The sequence below is a fragment of the Brassica oleracea genome, chromosome C2 (genome assembly GCF_000695525.1).
Source record: "Brassica oleracea var. oleracea cultivar TO1000 chromosome C2, BOL, whole genome shotgun sequence".
Lineage (NCBI taxonomy): Eukaryota > Viridiplantae > Streptophyta > Magnoliopsida > Brassicales > Brassicaceae > Brassica > Brassica oleracea.
In genome coordinates this window covers 7,328,318-7,344,583 of record NC_027749.1, presented here as the reverse complement: position 1 = coordinate 7,344,583, position 16,266 = coordinate 7,328,318, and the positions used below count along the sequence as shown (strand labels likewise).

The 16,266-nt window shown below is 40.8% G+C and overlaps 4 protein-coding genes across 5 annotated transcripts in view; 2 read left to right on the top strand and 2 right to left on the bottom strand.

The window, feature by feature from the left end:
- The first annotated feature begins 146 nt into the window (after positions 1 to 146).
- On the top strand, positions 147 to 2,314 carry LOC106326711 (putative L-type lectin-domain containing receptor kinase I.10). Of its 2 annotated transcripts, XM_013764625.1 has the most exons (2): positions 147 to 1,824; positions 1,945 to 2,314. In XM_013764625.1, exons 1-2 carry the CDS (start codon positions 147 to 149, stop codon positions 2,118 to 2,120), a joined length of 1,854 nt encoding a protein of 617 aa, XP_013620079.1. In that variant the 3' UTR covers positions 2,121 to 2,314. The 2 variants fall into 2 exon arrangements, with proteins under 2 accessions (XP_013620079.1, XP_013620078.1); XM_013764624.1 differs by having other exon boundaries at positions 147 to 2,314.
- A 626-nt stretch (positions 2,315 to 2,940) lies between these two features.
- On the bottom strand, positions 2,941 to 3,567 carry LOC106325850. The gene has a single exon (XM_013763899.1). It carries the CDS (start codon positions 3,540 to 3,542, stop codon positions 3,090 to 3,092), a length of 453 nt encoding a protein of 150 aa, XP_013619353.1. The 5' UTR covers positions 3,543 to 3,567; the 3' UTR covers positions 2,941 to 3,089.
- A 2,904-nt stretch (positions 3,568 to 6,471) lies between these two features.
- LOC106323322 lies at positions 6,472 to 7,623 on the bottom strand. The gene is made up of 2 exons (XM_013761465.1): positions 7,105 to 7,623; positions 6,472 to 6,903 (listed from the first exon to the last, which is right to left on the bottom strand). The coding sequence occupies exons 1-2, from the start codon at positions 7,621 to 7,623 to the stop codon at positions 6,472 to 6,474; spliced, it is 951 nt and encodes a 316-aa protein (XP_013616919.1).
- A 2,549-nt stretch (positions 7,624 to 10,172) lies between these two features.
- The window catches only part of LOC106327678 (RPM1-interacting protein 4-like), a 7,588-nt gene continuing 1,494 nt past the window's right edge, over positions 10,173 to 16,266 (top strand). The window contains exon 1 of the mRNA XM_013765901.1: positions 10,173 to 10,541. Coding sequence (XP_013621355.1) covers positions 10,274 to 10,541 — 268 coding nt within the window. The 5' untranslated portion in view covers positions 10,173 to 10,273. The remainder of the gene's footprint in view (positions 10,542 to 16,266) is intronic.

Below are 16,266 nucleotides of genomic sequence, written 5' to 3'. Positions count from 1 at the left end.
GGAATAAACGGCGAATGCTTTTGCTGCTAATATTCCCTTTGGATATAAACAAACAATACTTTAACACTTGCATCACTAAAACACAAGCTCACATCCTTCTTTGTTCTGTCAAAACAGATCCAAACTTCTTTAGTTCGTCATCAGCAATGACCTATGGATTGCTTCAGAAGATCCTGGTGTTCACTTGTTTTCATCTGATTTATCTATCAAGTCAACAAGAGTTGAACTTTGTCTATGACAGTTTTGGAGGGCAAGAAAATCTTTATCTTGATGGATCTGCAACAGTTCTTCCCAATGGATTACTTCAGCTTACAAACGCTTCAGACCATCAAATGGCTCATGTTTTCTACAAGAAACCAATCGGTCTCAGTTCCTCTAAACCACTCTCCTTCTCAACACACTTCATTTGTGCTCTTGTGCCTCGGCCAGGCTTTGAAGGTGGACATGGCATGGCCTTTGTAGTATCTACCTCTATGGATTTCTCACACGCAGAGTCAGATAGATACTTGGGGGTTTTCAACGTGTCGAAAAATGGATCCCCCTCTTCTGATGTGCTTGCTGTTGAGCTTGACACTATTCGGAATCCAGATTTTGAAGACATTGATAACAATCATGTGGGGATTGATGTGCACAGTCCTCTGTCTGTAGGAACAGCTTCAGCTTCTTACTATTCAGACATAAAAGGTAATAACCAAAGCATAAACCTCCTGAGTGGAAAACCATTACAGGTCTGGTTGGATTATGAAGACACTATGCTTAATGTCTCAATAGCTCCTCTTGAAGTACTCCAGAAGCCAAGTCAGCCTCTCTTGTCACAACCCATCAATCTTACAGAAGTTTTTCCAAATAGTTCAAAACTTTTTGTTGGGTTCTCTGCAGCAACAGGGACAGCTACTAGTTATCAATACATTCTTTCATGGAGTTTTTGCACAAACAGAAGATCTTTACAGAGACTTGACATCTCAAAACTCCCTGAGGTTCCTCAACCAAGAGCTGAACATAAGAACCATTCTCAACTGTTCATTGTCCTTCTTGGTTTTCTAGCTACCATGGGCTTGGGTGTTCTCATAGGAGTGTATCTTTTCAAGAAGTGCAAGTATGCAGAAGTAGCTGAAGAATGGGAGAAGGAGTTTGGTGCTCACAGATTCTCCTATGAGTCCTTATACAAAGCAACAAAAGGGTTCAACAAGGATGAGTTTCTCGGAAAAGGAGGCTTTGGAGAAGTGTACAGAGGAACTCTCCTTCTAAGCAGAGAGATAGCTGTGAAGAGAATGTTCCATAATGACGATCAAGGTGTGAAGCAATTTGTGTCTGAAGTGGTGAGCATGAGGTGTCTGAAACACAGGAATCTTGTTCCACTTCTTGGGTATTGCAGGAGAAAGCATGAGCTTCTTCTGGTCTCTGAGTACATGCCCAACGGTAGTCTTGACGAGCATTTGTTTGACGACGAGAAACCAGTACTTTCTTGGCCTCAGAGACTTGTGATCCTTAAGGGTATAGCCTCAGCTCTTTGTTATTTGCATACAGGTGCTGACCAAGTTGTTCTGCACCGAGATATCAAAGCTTCTAACATTATGTTGGACGGTGAGTTCAACGGAAGGCTAGGGGATTTTGGAATGGCTAGGTTTCATGACCATGGAGGTTATGCATGCCCAACAGGAGCCGTTGGAACTATAGGATACATGGCGCCGGAAGTAATAGATATGGTGGCTTCCACTGGAACTGATGTGTACGCCTTTGGTGTTTTCATGCTTGAAGTTACATGTGGGAGGAGGCCTGTGGAGCCACAGTTACAATGTGAGAAGCGAGTTCTGGTGAAATGGGTTTGTGAGTGCTGGAAAAGGGAATATTTGCTTGATGCTGTTGACCCGAGCCTGGGAGATGACTTCTTACCTGAGGAAGTGGAGATGGTTATGAAACTTGGTTTGTTATGTTCAAATATCATGCCGGAATCAAGGCCTACGATGGAGCAAGTGGTTCTATACTTAAACAATAGTCTGCCTTTGCCAGATGTCTCACCATATACTGTGGGGTTTAGCAGTCATTCTTCGGTTTTGATTGATGCAGCCTCTCTTGTAGCTTCAAGGAGCTGGTCAGATTCCTCAGCCTCTTCTTCCTAGGCCAATAACTAACGGATTAGCCATGGTGACACATAGTGGAGTCTAAGAACTCTCTCTTCATATAGTTGTGGGATAGAAAAACCTCAGATCCTCTCTCTGGCTTCAACAGCCTCAGTAGTTAGAAGTAAGACCCAATGTATATAGCAGAAAGCAGATTTTATTTGCTTTCAATATTGTTTTATCTCTCTCACTTAGTGCAGGATCAATTGCATTTTTCAGAAAGTAACTTGTTAGTCTTATTAACATCTGATGGTATAACCTTTCATTTTGAATCTTCTTGTTCTCCCTTGAAATTTATGTCTAATAACCAAATACAAAAGAACGTGCCAGATGATAAGTCTTATTTAAGGTGTTCTACCGTTTTGTTTGATTTATGCATTGATTTATACGATATAAACAAGAATTTGCAAGATCATCAAATGTTATATTAGTCATTTTGCAGAGAATATCGCCTCTGCTAACAGTTACCTGCATACAGGAGCTAACCAGGTTGTGTACACGGAGATATAAAAGCTTCTAATGTAATGTTAGATTATGATTTCAGTGAAAGGTTAGGAGATTTTGGAATGGCAAGGTTTGAAAATTATGGAGATGGCTAACCAGAAACGGCTGATATAGGAACAATGGGTTACATTGCAACCTGAGCTAACAAAAATGTGAAATTCTACAAGAACATATGTTTATGCATTTGGTGCTTTCATGCTTGAAGTAACCTGTGGAAGGAAACCATTATATCCCACGATTCCAGCTGAGAAAAGGCATTTGAGTGTGTGTATATTGGTTAGAGCATTGAATGTGAATCTGTGATAACATCATGAAAGGTTATATAATAGAAATTTGATTCTAATTATTAATGAAACTTACAAAGTAGATCTCACAAAACTTGTAAGAAAGTTTTCAGATCAAAGTCTTCAAAGATAACATAAATGAAAGAAACAAAAAGACAGAACAAGAACATAGTACTAACACTTAAGCAACATGTGATAAATTTGTGAGAAGTTTGGAGTTTTTGCTTCCTTCGATCTCCAAATGAGTTGACATAGGACTTTTTGGAATCACAATTTTAATCTCGATCTCATCCGTGTCACCTTTCTTCAGAGCTTGGCCAGAAGGTAGAGGAGATGATGAAGAAGATATAGTGACGACGTTTGTGAGATGATTCTCGTTGGATGGTTTCGGTGACCGGACAATCCACATCAGGTTGTAACCTCTAGCCTTGTAAAGTAAAATGACAGCAGAAGTGACCAGAAGTTGAATCATCCAAGGTAAGGTTATGAGCAATGTTCCTGATACCGAAAAGAACTTGATGTAACCAAAGTTATGTCTTTTCGTGGTTGAGAGAGTGAAGAGAAGGATTCCAACAAGAGTTATCCAGAGAGAATGAGCTAGGATTGATCTGAAAGGGACGCCTCTGCTTTCCATGTTTGCTCTTGCTTTCTTTCTCTCATTTTAGAAAAAGAAAGTTAATATTAAGAGGTTGTTAGAGAGATTACAGGCGCTTAGTTTAGATTTTTTCTCAAAGTCAAATTTCATTTTCATTATAAATACTAGATTTATATTTCCATGGGTTTTAAATTTTAAATTGTTAATAATATAAGCGGTTGAACAGAAACTTATTTCATCAAATGATGTATATATTATCCTGGCCTCCTGGGCAGGAAAAACCATCCACGAAATATAAATTTTCTAATAGTTAGTAGATAAGATGTCATAATCGACATAGTGACCAAATAAAGAAGTAAAAATGATCAAAGCATTGATGAACTGGTCGCCGTATATTACATGAAACTATATTATATAACATGCACATAGACCAAACTGAAGTAAGAAAGCCTTATAAAGTCAGATCTTAGTTGTCTGTTTTTTTTAATTGCCCTTCAACAAGCTCGATTTCATCAAAATCCAAAGAACAAACACAAAAGGTCTTTGATCGAAAAATTTACAAAGGAAGTTATGAGAAACAGATGTCTCCCAAAGCTGGGAAGCATAAATATCTGGAAGAGTAAGAAAGGAGAAATAGCGACTGTAAAAGCCAAGGGAACGTCGAAGCTGACGGTTGAAGAATGTTGGATAAGAGAGGACGTCTATTGAAACTACAGAACCTTTTGGTCTTTTGTGTATGCGAATGAAGTATAAGAACAACTCGCTTATATTAATCTTTCAAGGGAAAACTTACTCAAAACCTTGAATCTCTCAAATTCATACAAACCTAATCATAACTCGATGGAATGTATATATAGCTAAACATAAATCCTAATATGCTTATAGATAACTCCTAAAGCATCCTTATCTTTATCTCAAAACACAAATAGATTAGGATTTATCTTTAGCTTGTTCTCCGAGTCCTTACTCTTGTGCTAATGGCTTCAAACTTACTCCAACATTCTCCCTTTTAAGCTTGAAGTTACTTTGTGCTGCATCTAGAACGCTAATAAGCTCACGCATCTCTCTGAACTTAATCCTCCCAAGTCCTTTTGTCAGAATGTCTGCCTTCTGCTGATTCCCTGCAACATGTTCGACCTCTATCTGTAAATTCTCGACGCATTCCCTTATAAAATGATATCTCCTGTGTATGTGCTTAGATCGTCCATGAAAAACAGGGTTCTTAGTCAATGAGATCGCAGACTCGTTATCCACCCGAATGGTTACACTCTCACACTCGCTGTCTGTGATCTCGCTTAAGAGTTCTTGAAGCCATATTGCCTGCTTTGCTGCCTCAGTAGCTGCCATAAACTCAGCTTCACAAGAAGATAATGCCACAGTCTCTTGCTTTTGAGAGCACCAGGTAATGGGACTTTCATTGAGATAAAATATGTGTCCTGTAACACTCTTTCCATCGTCGACATCCACATTAAGAGAGCTATCACTGTATCCTAACAGTCTTACTTATCTGCACGCTTGTAAGTAAGACCATAGGTGAGAGTCCCACGCAAATACCTCAGAACTTGTTTCAACGCCGCATCATGTGAGACATTGGGGTCAAGCATGTATCTGGACAAAACTCCAATGCTGTATGAAAGGTCAGGACATGTGTGGATCAGATACCGTAAGCATCCAATACTCCTTCTGTATTTCTTCTCATCAACGCTTTGTTCCTCAACTGATCTTGACAGCCTCAAGTTCATATCCATCGGCACATGAGTAGAATTGCAACCATCCATACATGTCTCCACAAGAATCTTCTCAGCATACCTTTCTTGTCTCAATGTGATACCATCCTTGTGTTGCAGCACTTCAATACCCAAGTAATATGTAAGTTCTCCTAAGTCACTCATTTCGAACTTGGCAGCCATCTCGTTCTTGAACTCATTTATCATCACCAAGTTAGAACCTGTGACAAGCAAGTCGTCGACATAGGCAGCCACAACAAGAGTGTCCTCATTCTGCTTTCTCTGATACAACGAGGCTTCCTTGTAACATCGTGTGAACCTCAACTCTCTTAGTATCTTATTTAACTTATAGTTCCAAGCTCTAGGAGCTTGCTTTAGTCCGTAGAGTGCCTTAGAGAGTCTGTAAACCTTTTCCTCGCTCCCCTTAACTTCAAAACCCTCTGGTTGCTTTACGTAAACCTCTTCTTTAAGATTTCCATGGAGAAAGGCAGTCTTTACATCAAGATGATGTACTTCCCACCCATGAGAAGCCGCCAAAGCAATGATCAGACGAATAGTTTCTATTCTTGCGACAGGTGCGAATACTTCATCATAGTCTATTCCATATCTCTGCACGTAGCCCTTTTCTACTAATCTTGCTTTGTACTTATTCACACTTCCATCAGGATTGCGCTTGATCTTAAATACCCACTTCAATCCGATGGGTTTTGCTCCAGCAGGTAGATCAACAAGAAACCAAGTGTGGTTCTTCTCGATAGATGTTATTTCATCTTCACAGGCTTTTACCCATACTGTCATGCTTTTAGCCTCAGTAAAATCCCATGGCTCCTCATTCAGAGACATCAGAAGCCGCACTCTTCCTCAGCCATTAGTATGTAGTCAGACAAGTACTATGGCGTTGTCCTTGTTCTTGTGGATCGTCTCAACTGCGGTTCCTCTTGCGTCTCATCTTCGTCATCAGAGATCTCTACAACATCGTTATCAATGATCTCATCACTGTTATCTACCTTCTTGCTAGCCTGTTCAGTTATGACAGCACTGTTATCTTCCTTAGGACTCACGTTAAACTCGACTTCTCTAAGTCCTCTGTTTCCAAATTCTCCGAGGTTGATACTAAGTGAACTCTGGTCCCGTTCTCTCACGCATTCATTCCACTTCCATAATTCCTCCTCCATAAATACCACATCTCGGCTTACAGTAATCCTTTTGCTTGATGGGTCAAACAGTTGGTAAGCTTTAGTTCATGGTTCTGTTCCAAGGTGTACCAAAGCTCTTGACCTATCGTCCAGTTTCTTCTTGTGAGGAGCTGATACTCTAGCATATCCAATGCAACCAAATACCCTCAGGTGTGAGATGTTCGGCTTACTCCCTTTAAAAATCTCATATGGAGTCTTAGATGCCAGAGTTCTTGTTGCAGAGCGGTTGATGAGATAAGTGACATGCCTCACAGCTTCTCCCCACATATAATTCAGAACACTCATATGCTTGAGTATACTCCTCGTCATCTCTAGTATCGTCCTGTTGCGTCTCTCAACCACTCCATTTTGCTGAGGAGAGTATGGCGCTGTCAAGTGTCTCTGAATCCCATTCTCTTCGCAGAAGTTATTAAACTCGTTCGAGGTGAATTCTCCTCCATGATCAGTTCGGAAGGTCTTAATAGAGATGCCAGTTTCCTGTTCTATCAACGCTTTAAGCTTCTTGAATCCTCAAAAAGCTTCATTCTTCTCTTTCAACAATATTGTCCACATGTAGCGGGAGTAATCGTCGATTATGACAAACACGTATCTGTTTTGACCAATTGTTGGAGGATTGATCGGACCACAAAGATCTCCATGCAGGAGCTCAAGTCTTTCTGATGCTCGAAACTTGGTTACTTGGGGAAAAGGTCTCCTTGTTTGTTTCCCAAGTAAACAGGAAACACATGTGTTCTTCGTGATTGATATCTTTGGTATTCCTGTGACAAGTTCCTTGTCAACCATCAGCTTTATATTGTCGAAGTTAATATGACCTAGCCTCGCGTGCCACTTGCTTGATTCATTCGACGTTATCACTTGCAAGCACGAAGTACTTTCAGGTTCCAAAAGAACTTTGTAGAGACGATTTCTTCCTCTGTTTCTCCTGATCAATAGCCTCCCTTCACGATCATAAATACACAAAATATCCTCCTTCATACTGACTTCACAGCCCGCTTCCGTAGCTTGACCCAAGCTTATGATGTTGCTTCGGAGAGCCGGTATAAAATACACGTTTGACATGGTTTTCTTCACGCCATTCTTGAAGACAAAACTAATGGATCCCTTTCCCTTTATGTCAATGCGAGAGTCATCACCAAACTTAACTTTGCCAGTGATTGTCTCGTCGAGGATGGTGAAGTAAGAGGGATCTCCCGTCATGTGATTACTAGCACCATTGTCTAGATACCACATTTTTTTTTTTGTCTAGGGTTGTCTCAAGCGTATTGGGTTTCACCTTCTCTTCATTGAGAAACACCACTTCGTTCAACATCAACTCATCAGCCTCATGCGTCTCTTCTTCTTTAGTCTCTTGGGTCTCTTGAAGTTTCAATAGGCGATCAGGACAGTCTGAAGCATAGTGTCCTACCTTGTCACATCGATAGCACGTAATCCTTGTTGCATCTCTCCCATAGTTGTATCGACCACAACCTCTTCCTTTACCATAAAACCTTCCTCCACGACCATGGCCTCTGTATTCGCCATTAGAACTATGGGTTTGTTGCTCTGAGTTAGCATACATGAGTTTACTCTGCTCTTCAGACGTCTCTTCTTCCTCACTGATCTCCCATAGTTTCAATTGTTTATGCTCTGATAATATCCTCAAAACTAGTAGTTTTAAGGTCCAATACTTGCTCCAATGCAGCTACGATATGTATATATTTTCTCCTTGGAAGACTTTTAAGAAACTTCTTTACAAGTTTTGATTCTTCTATCTCTTCTCCAAGTGCAGCAGATTTTGAGGAAATTTCGGAAATTCTTCCTGTGAACTCATCAATGGGTTCGTTGTCTTTCATCTTTAGACGGTCAAATTCTGCCATGAGTGTTTGTAGTCGAGCTTCTTTCACCCTATCAGCCCCCATATGTCGCGTTCTAATTGCCTCCCAAACCCTCTTTGCTGTGTCCAATTCTCCGACTTGTAGAACAAGGGTTTCGGGTATTGATTGGACCAACAATGCCATGGCCATGTTGTTTTTCTCATCATCTCCTCCTTCAGCTTCAATAATATCCCATACCTTGTGTACCTTTAGTAGGATCTTCATCTTAATCGCCCATACTGTATAGTTTGTGGCACTCAGTACGGGACACTTGATCGAGGATGATCCTGTCTCTTTCTGTTTCACCGTAGCAACAGTAAGATCTCCCATAGTTTCAATTGTTTATGCTCTGATACCAAGTATAAAACTAGTAGTTTTAAGGTCCAATACTTGCTCCAATGCAGCTACGATATGTATATATTTTCTCCTTGGAAGACTTTTAAGAAACTTCTTTACAAGTTTTGATTCTTCTATCTCTTCTCCAAGTGCAGCAGATTTTGAGGAAATTTCGGAAATTCTTCCTGTGAACTCATCAATGGGTTCGTTGTCTTTCATCTTTAGACGGTCAAATTCTGCCATGAGTGTTTGTAGTCGAGCTTCTTTCACCCTATCAGCCCCCATATGTCGCGTTCTAATTGCCTCCCAAACCCGTCAAAGACAAGTCACAAATACACGATTCACGCGATACAAAGAAGAACAGTAGCTTGCGTGAGAATAAAGTAATCACTACTGAAGGCAAGGGAGTGGCAGATGATAAATTTGAAGACATTCTCGCCTTTGACGAAAGTTTGGATATTGAAAAGGATGTAAAATCAAACGAGAAGCTAACGGTTGAACGAGGATGTGTGAAAGTGGATGTCAACTGCACAAAGGCCGAGCAAGATTCAACCCAAGATCAGGAAAAACTAAGACAAGAATATGAACGAGGTACACATACTACGACCAATTTATTAAAAACGAAAAGTTTGTTTGGCAAAAAAAGTTATCAACGCTTATTTCTGAATTTGTGGTAAGCCGGTAACCATATTGTGGATCTAACTTCGTAGTAAGTCCATCTAAAATGTGTCAATAGTTCAGCTAATCACCGGTATACATTTTGTTTGATATATTGATTGAATTGAGCTAGATTAGTTAGAAGCCTTTTGTTTGTTTTAATGGTCTGACGAAATATATTCTGGCATGAATTAATTAGCTGAATCCAACATGTCACCAATCAGAGCCTGTATTTCCTATAAGTATCCCACTAGCTACTTGGATACTATCTTAATGTGTTTGTTTGTTGCATTTATACTGGGTGTGTCTGAAGTTTTGCCACGTAGGCGGTCCGGTTCCCGATGGTTACAGACACATATTCGACATAGTGAGGAATGAAAGACGTGGTGGGGCTTTGAATGAAAAATGTCCAACCATGAGAGCAACACCAACACGTGGAACTCTGAATGATGAATTTTACAAGGTCAAGACGTTTGTTTTAGGAGGAGTAAAAAGCGGTGGGAAGAGACTAAAGTCAATAACTGGGTCCAGACCTATTTCAGTCAAATGAACAAACTCGTGATTTACTAAAATTACTTGTACTTCATATCGCTCAAACGTCCCTCCTACCATCCTCACTTTTTCTATGTTTTTTTTCTTCTTGCGATTGAGAATGTTAACAGTTACGGACGTTTAGTAAGGAAATTCATAAAATAGAAATGGTTAAAAGTTATAAACTGATTTATCTATTATTATTTTTTATACTAGAACATTGTATTGACATCGCGTTAGAAAATGTGATTAAAAGGCACAGAGAAATATTGGACATTGTGAGAAGAAAATCAACGCACGGAAGTAGTCGCTGTTTACGCGTTTCCAGAGCATAAAACACACACAGAAAGGGACTACAGTACTTAATTATAATTATATTAACCCATTGTTCTTGGTGAAAGGTGAGTTTCTCTTCCAATAATTTCATCTAGAACACAGACCCTAAAGAAAAGATCCTTGGAACTTGGAAGATGGAGAAGAAAGCAACGGAGCATAAGAGAAGAGGATGCGTTCCAACTCTCAGATACTTATGTTTCAGGAAACTCGGGAAGGAACCAAGACCAGAAGGATTCAGCACGTCGCCAGGGAAGATTGATAGTTTCAGTTTGGATACTGAAAAGGATGAAAAGTCAAAGAAGAAACAAACGGTTGAACAAGGATCTAGGAAAGTGGATGTCAATCACACAGAGGCCGAGCAAGATTCAACCCAAGATCAGGCGAAACCAAGACGAGAACAAGGTACACACACTAAGGACTAGTATTCTGAATCTAACTTCGTAGTAAGCCAAAGTTTCATCAGCTAATTAAGTTTACATCGTCGTTATACAGTTCGTTTGATATTTTGTTTGTGTTCTCTACAAACTTTTACTTAACCTACGTCTATATATTGCTCTAAAAAAAACCTGCGCATAAGAGCATGATCATCGGCTGAAACCCATCTTTGGTTTCTAATTTTTTTTATTTATTTTTTGTTTTATCTGATTAAAAAAAAAAATTAAAACGGAACCAATCGTGAGCCGCCACGTGTTATGGGGCCCGCAAAATAGTGTAAGAAACTGGTCAAGAGCGATCCGTAATTGGGGCTGTTTTTTAAAGAAAACGTGGGGCCCACACACTGATTTCATGCAGAAACCCATTTTGGGTTCCGCAATAATCACGCTCTAAAGAAGTATGAAATTGAGCTAGATTAGTTAAGTAGCCTTTTGTTTATTTTAATGGTCTGGAATGTGAGGTTTGGTCAAAGCCCATCAGACATGTTCAATGTTGGGCCGGCTTCCACAAGTTACGTGCGGACAACATATGAGCCTAATAGTTGAAGCCCATTAGGTCAAGTGCTGATACAAAGAAGGAGAGATCACGACAGGGATCTCCAAGCTCAAGTTGAGCCTCTAGGAGGCGGGAGCTTCCATGGCGTCTCTTGGAGAGATAGAGTAAGCTAGTGATAGATATGTAATCCTAGGCTTACTTCTTAGCCATGTACTTCTCTTGTAATCTCTTTATACTCTCTAGGGTTTGTATACCCACGACAGAGAGAGTAATGATCTTGTAAACCACATCGGAGGTGTTTTCCGATACTTCATAGTGGATGTTGTGGATCCTGGATCCACCCCAGATGTAGCGCGCTGCGGCCGTGAACTGGGTGAATAATTCTTGAGTCATGAACAAGGATGAATCGTATGAGTAGTGAAATGGACAGGGGTACTATGAGCTTGTATTCCGCAACAAGTGGGTATCATAACCCTCACAAGTGGTATCAGAGCATAGGCTCATTGATTCATGGAGTCCACGTCTCGAGGAGGAGAGACATATGAAGAAGCTTCCAAGCGAGACAGAAGAAACTCGCAAGGTTTAATGGAAGTTGGTGGTCACGTGGTTCTACACACGTGTAATCTGATTAAGTTAAAAATCAGAGGATAAATCGAGTTACAAGATCAGGTCAAAGAGATTTTCGGTTTACAAGAGAAGAAGGAAAACTGTTGGACGTTCTTCGCTGCAGCTGCACAAGTTTACGGAGGAAGGATTCACGAGTCCGTTGAATCAGTTGAGATGATTTCTAGTTATGAAATCAGGGTTTCTCTAGAGTTCTCCAGGGGTGCAAGAATCTGCTACTGTGTGAGAAGGACTTCGGGTTACTCACAAGATAAGATGGTGGCAGGCTGCTAGCATAAGAAAGAAAGGTTTCAGAGTTGTCTTCGATCTGCAGTCACAAGGAGTGTGTGATAGTCACAAGGTGTGTGTGACTATATGCATTGGAGTTTAAGATTTCTTTATATTCTGCAAGTTATTGGAACTAAAAGCATAGTGGAGCACAAAGGGTTTTCGCACTGGTTTTTGTATGGGATTGTCTGAAGATTCAGTGAGGGATTTCACGGTGTTCTTGGGTTATCTCTACATGGTATATCAGTTGCAGATGGTGTTCTAATATATGTGGTTATTTCAGCTCGGTATCTCATGGAATTCTTGGAACTAGGGGACGCCTTAGAACCTTGAATGATATGAGTGTTTCATGGCTGTTTCAGATGGTATTCTTTTGTCAGCGTGAAGGGTGTTGCAGAAGGGTTGAAGGAGATCGACTTATGCGGGTTTGTCTATGTGTGATTATGAGAGTCTACAGTCGGGTAGAGGTTCAGAGAACAAGATACTACAAGACTGCTATTTTCAGAGGGAATGCAGTGTGATTTTCTAAGCAGATATGTGTTTGGCGCAACACATAGTTTTCTGCTTGAATGGATCTGCGAGAACGAGGAGTTACTTGTTCAAGGTAGAGTTCGGCTGAACAGGTGGCGGTGTCAAATCGAGATTGATTCAGGATGGAAACATGTATGTTTCGGGTTTTTCTGCATGAGATTCAGTAGTAGTTTTTTTTTGCTTCTCAGAGCATATGAGGGGAAGAACAAATGGGTCTACAGGGTATCACGGTTGCAGAGGTAATGATTTGTTTGAGCAGAAGTTGAGCAGATATTCTTTGCGTCGAAAGTCTTCTTAGCAAGTTGAGCTAAGCGGCGGGATCTGTTGGCAACAGCAGCGGTTCATAGTGATGTTCAAGGCAAGGTGTTCATTCAGATTGTAAACAAAGGAAATTCTCAGGATGAGGAGTTTGGTTTCTACGGGATATTGAGGTTGGATAAGGATTGAGTCAAAGGGCTTCTGGTTTGAGGCAGTGGTGATTCAGGTTCTGCAGGAGCTTCAAGTTAGCATTGACATCAGCTGGAAATTATGGAGAAGAAGAATCAGTAGATTTGTAGTCACGATCACAGTAAGTGTGACAAACCGATGATGACGTTGAACAAGTAGCGTCAGAGAAAGCAGATGGCGTTCGGTTGTGGTAGACAACAACGGCGTCAGAGACAGAGGAAGAAACATTCACAGATGATGATCTCAAAGCACGTGATGGCTTCAGGTTGGTGAAATCATGATGAGAGACTTGTAAGGGATGCAACAGATGTTTGCAAGAAAGGGAAGACCCGCGTAAGCAGCAGCAAAAGCAGTTGCACAGGTGGGCGTGTTCGTGATCAGTGTTGGAGATTGATTTGAGTCGTCTGGGATGGAGGATATCTCAAGGGAAGACAAACTCACATTAAGTCAAAGCTAGACTTAAGGAGATTGAATCAAAGGTCGTCAATCTCACAGGAATTGCAGATTTTTCAGAGATCACAAGGAATGCAGGTTATCTTTGCGAAAGATGATCAACAGATCTTGCAGCTGCACAGGGTGGTTGTCGTGTGACAACAATATGACAAAACAAAGGTGATTTGTTTTGGGTCAGTTCAAGTCAGGCTCGTGGGTGCATGAGAGGAATGGTTTCTGGGTGGTAGAAGAAAGTCAGAGGAGTCACCAAGTTAGTGTGACTGAAACATGATATACCTCCACGAAGAGGAAACTAGAGCAAGGGAAAAATGTGTAAAAGCCTACACAAGTATATGCTGGAGCAAATGACTATTTCTCGTAACATCATGTAGCAGCTTTAGTGAGGTCGTGAGAGTGACACAGAAAGTTTCTGGCTATAAGAAGAAAGCCAGAATAGTCACCAAGTCAGTGCGGCAGGAATAAATTGTACCTCCACGAAGAAGCAACTAGAGCAAGGACAAAGTGTGTAAAAGCCTACACAAGGGTATGTTGGAACAAATGGCTATTTGTGGTAACAACATGTAGTAGCTTTAGTGAGGTCGTGTGAGTGACAGGAAGAACCTAAAGGGAAAAGGCGATTCAAGGTTAGATTTAGCTTGAAGATTCTGGTCAAAGACAGAGAAAAATGCGCAGGCGGAATCGGGTTGAACATGTTGTTACGACTGGTTGTAATCCTGAGGATAAAAGGTATGAGACAACAGTCATCAACACTTGTTCAAGAAGCAGAAAGTCGCTACCACAGCTAGTAGAAGCGTGTGTGACTTATACCTTAGAGGAATCGTCGTGGATGCCTGAGTTGGAAATTCAAGATGAATAGACTCAGAAGAGGAGTAAGGAACACCAGTCTGGTGTCACGACCATAAGTGTCAAGGTGGAGCTCTCAGACAAGAATCGAAGCTCAAAGGCAAAAAGAGAAATTTGCAGACTTGACCGGGTCGGAACTTCATGCTTGAACAAATCAGGGTTCAGGTTTAGTTACAGCTAGAGAAACTCGTCATGGGTTTGATTTTTGACACGAGAGAAGCTGTAAGGGAGTATCTCATGAGCATCACAGGGATGGATGATGAGAGATACAGTGAAAGGCCGACATGAACAATAAACAGTTGCAGAAAATTAGTTGCAGAGACTTGGTACTTCTAAAGGGTTATTTGATTCAGGTGGAGCCATTGAGATTATATAAGGATTGATGCATCAGGGATATATATAATCTGATTCCAGGTGGAGTGAGTCACTGGTTAGAAGATGTCTTGATTGGTTCAGCTGAAGGGTAAAAGTTTTGGTTAGCAACATGGTCAGCTCAAGGGAGTAAGAGCTGAAAGGAAAGATTATTCCATGACAAGAGGGTCGTGGATATGTTCAGTATGTCAAGGCCATGAGTGTCAAGGTCAGTTAACAAGTACAAGGCGCATCATAAGGAGATTTGTAAGAGGAGTCTTACATAAAGTAACTTGTAGGCAAAACAAGTGAAATCAGCATTTGTATCATGAGTACAGTGCAGTGAGGTTGATACAGAGGACCACGAAATCATAGCCGAGTATGATGCAAGATAACACGTGGTGAGGTACTTGGTTAAACTGAAGGGAAGTAAGTATCAAGAGATACTGAAATATTGAGCAGTGAAGATGAATAATGGTGAGATGAAGCAAAATAAGAAACTGTTAGAAGACATTGCAGAGGGATTGCAGAGAATTGTCTCACAGTTTGTCTATCTCAGGAAGGATAAGACTTGTTCTCCACAAGCAGGCTCATCTTAAGCTCAAGTCATGGAACTGAAAGAAGTTTTCATGAAGGTTTAAATGCAAGGAAAAGCCGATTGCATTTAAGGGAACAAAACAAGTGTGGTTCTGGATATATGGTCGCATCACAGGGAATATTGAGGCAGTGTCCTCAGGAAAGTCCATTAGCAAATGGCCAAATACTCATCTATGGCCAGGTACTCATCTGGCTACTGGCGGGTTTAATGACTAACATGCGTGATCAAGTCGTTGATGGTGATGCACATGTTTCGGTGTTTGGAGACATCTTAATACAAGAAGGGTATTGAGATAATAAATTCACAGCTGAGAAAAGAAGGGATATCAGGGATTCTAGATAAAGATATCACAGACAGCTCGTGAGGTGAGCCAAGGCGTATCATGGATTCTATGGTATGAGGCTCAGTTCATTCAACTAGCAGTGGGGTCTAAATATGTTAGTGGAGGTTATGTTATTGCAGAACAGTTTGATCAGATGGTGGAGCAAAGATATTTGTGTCGATAGTTTTCCTAATAATGTGGTTTTAGGCGGCTTGTCCTACTTAAGTGTGCAGCGGTACAAAGTGATGCTCAAGTACAGTATGTTCAAGAACATCAAGGTTAAGTCAGAGACTGTTCCAGAGATATGGAACATGAGTGACTTCAAGGTTTGCGGTTGGTTCTAAAGGGTTCAGTGTGACATCAAGGTTCTACTACAGCATGAGGGTTTCACCAGGATTGTGTCGAAAGTCTGTTCAGCAAGGTGTTTAGCTGGATGGCAGGTTCTGTTAGAAATAATGGCGGTACAAAAGGTGTTCAAGGCTGAAGTGGTTTAAACAAGTAGAGAATCAGAAGTTGTTTCAGGACTGAAGCATATATGGTTCGAAGGATGTTTTACAGAATTGAAAGACTTTGATTCAAGGCTCAATGCGCATGAGTGGAATCGAAAGGCCAAGGAGGAAATCAACTTGCAGAAAGATGTTCAAGTTTCTTTTCAGGCACTTGAACAGGTTCGTGATTTTGACAACAAGGTTGTGTTGTTGATAAGTTCACGAGGAGTAACAAGATATGAAGTAACACGACGTCAATGAGGAGTTGAGCTT

What these genes read in the sequence shown, in the direction of transcription:
- LOC106326711 (XM_013764624.1), top strand. Translation starts at nt 147, where the DNA reads ATGACCTATGGATTGCTTCAGAAGATCCTGGTGTTCACTTGTTTTCAT.
- LOC106325850 (XM_013763899.1), bottom strand. Translation starts at nt 3,542, where the DNA reads ATGGAAAGCAGAGGCGTCCCTTTCAGATCAATCCTAGCTCATTCTCTC.
- LOC106323322 (XM_013761465.1), bottom strand. Translation starts at nt 7,623, where the DNA reads ATGACGGGAGATCCCTCTTACTTCACCATCCTCGACGAGACAATCACT. An exon ending in CAAGGAGACCTTTTCCCCAA is followed by an intron (nt 6,904 to 7,104) that starts GTAACCAAGTTT and finishes TTGATAGAACAG; the next exon opens with GAAACTGGCATCTCTATTAA.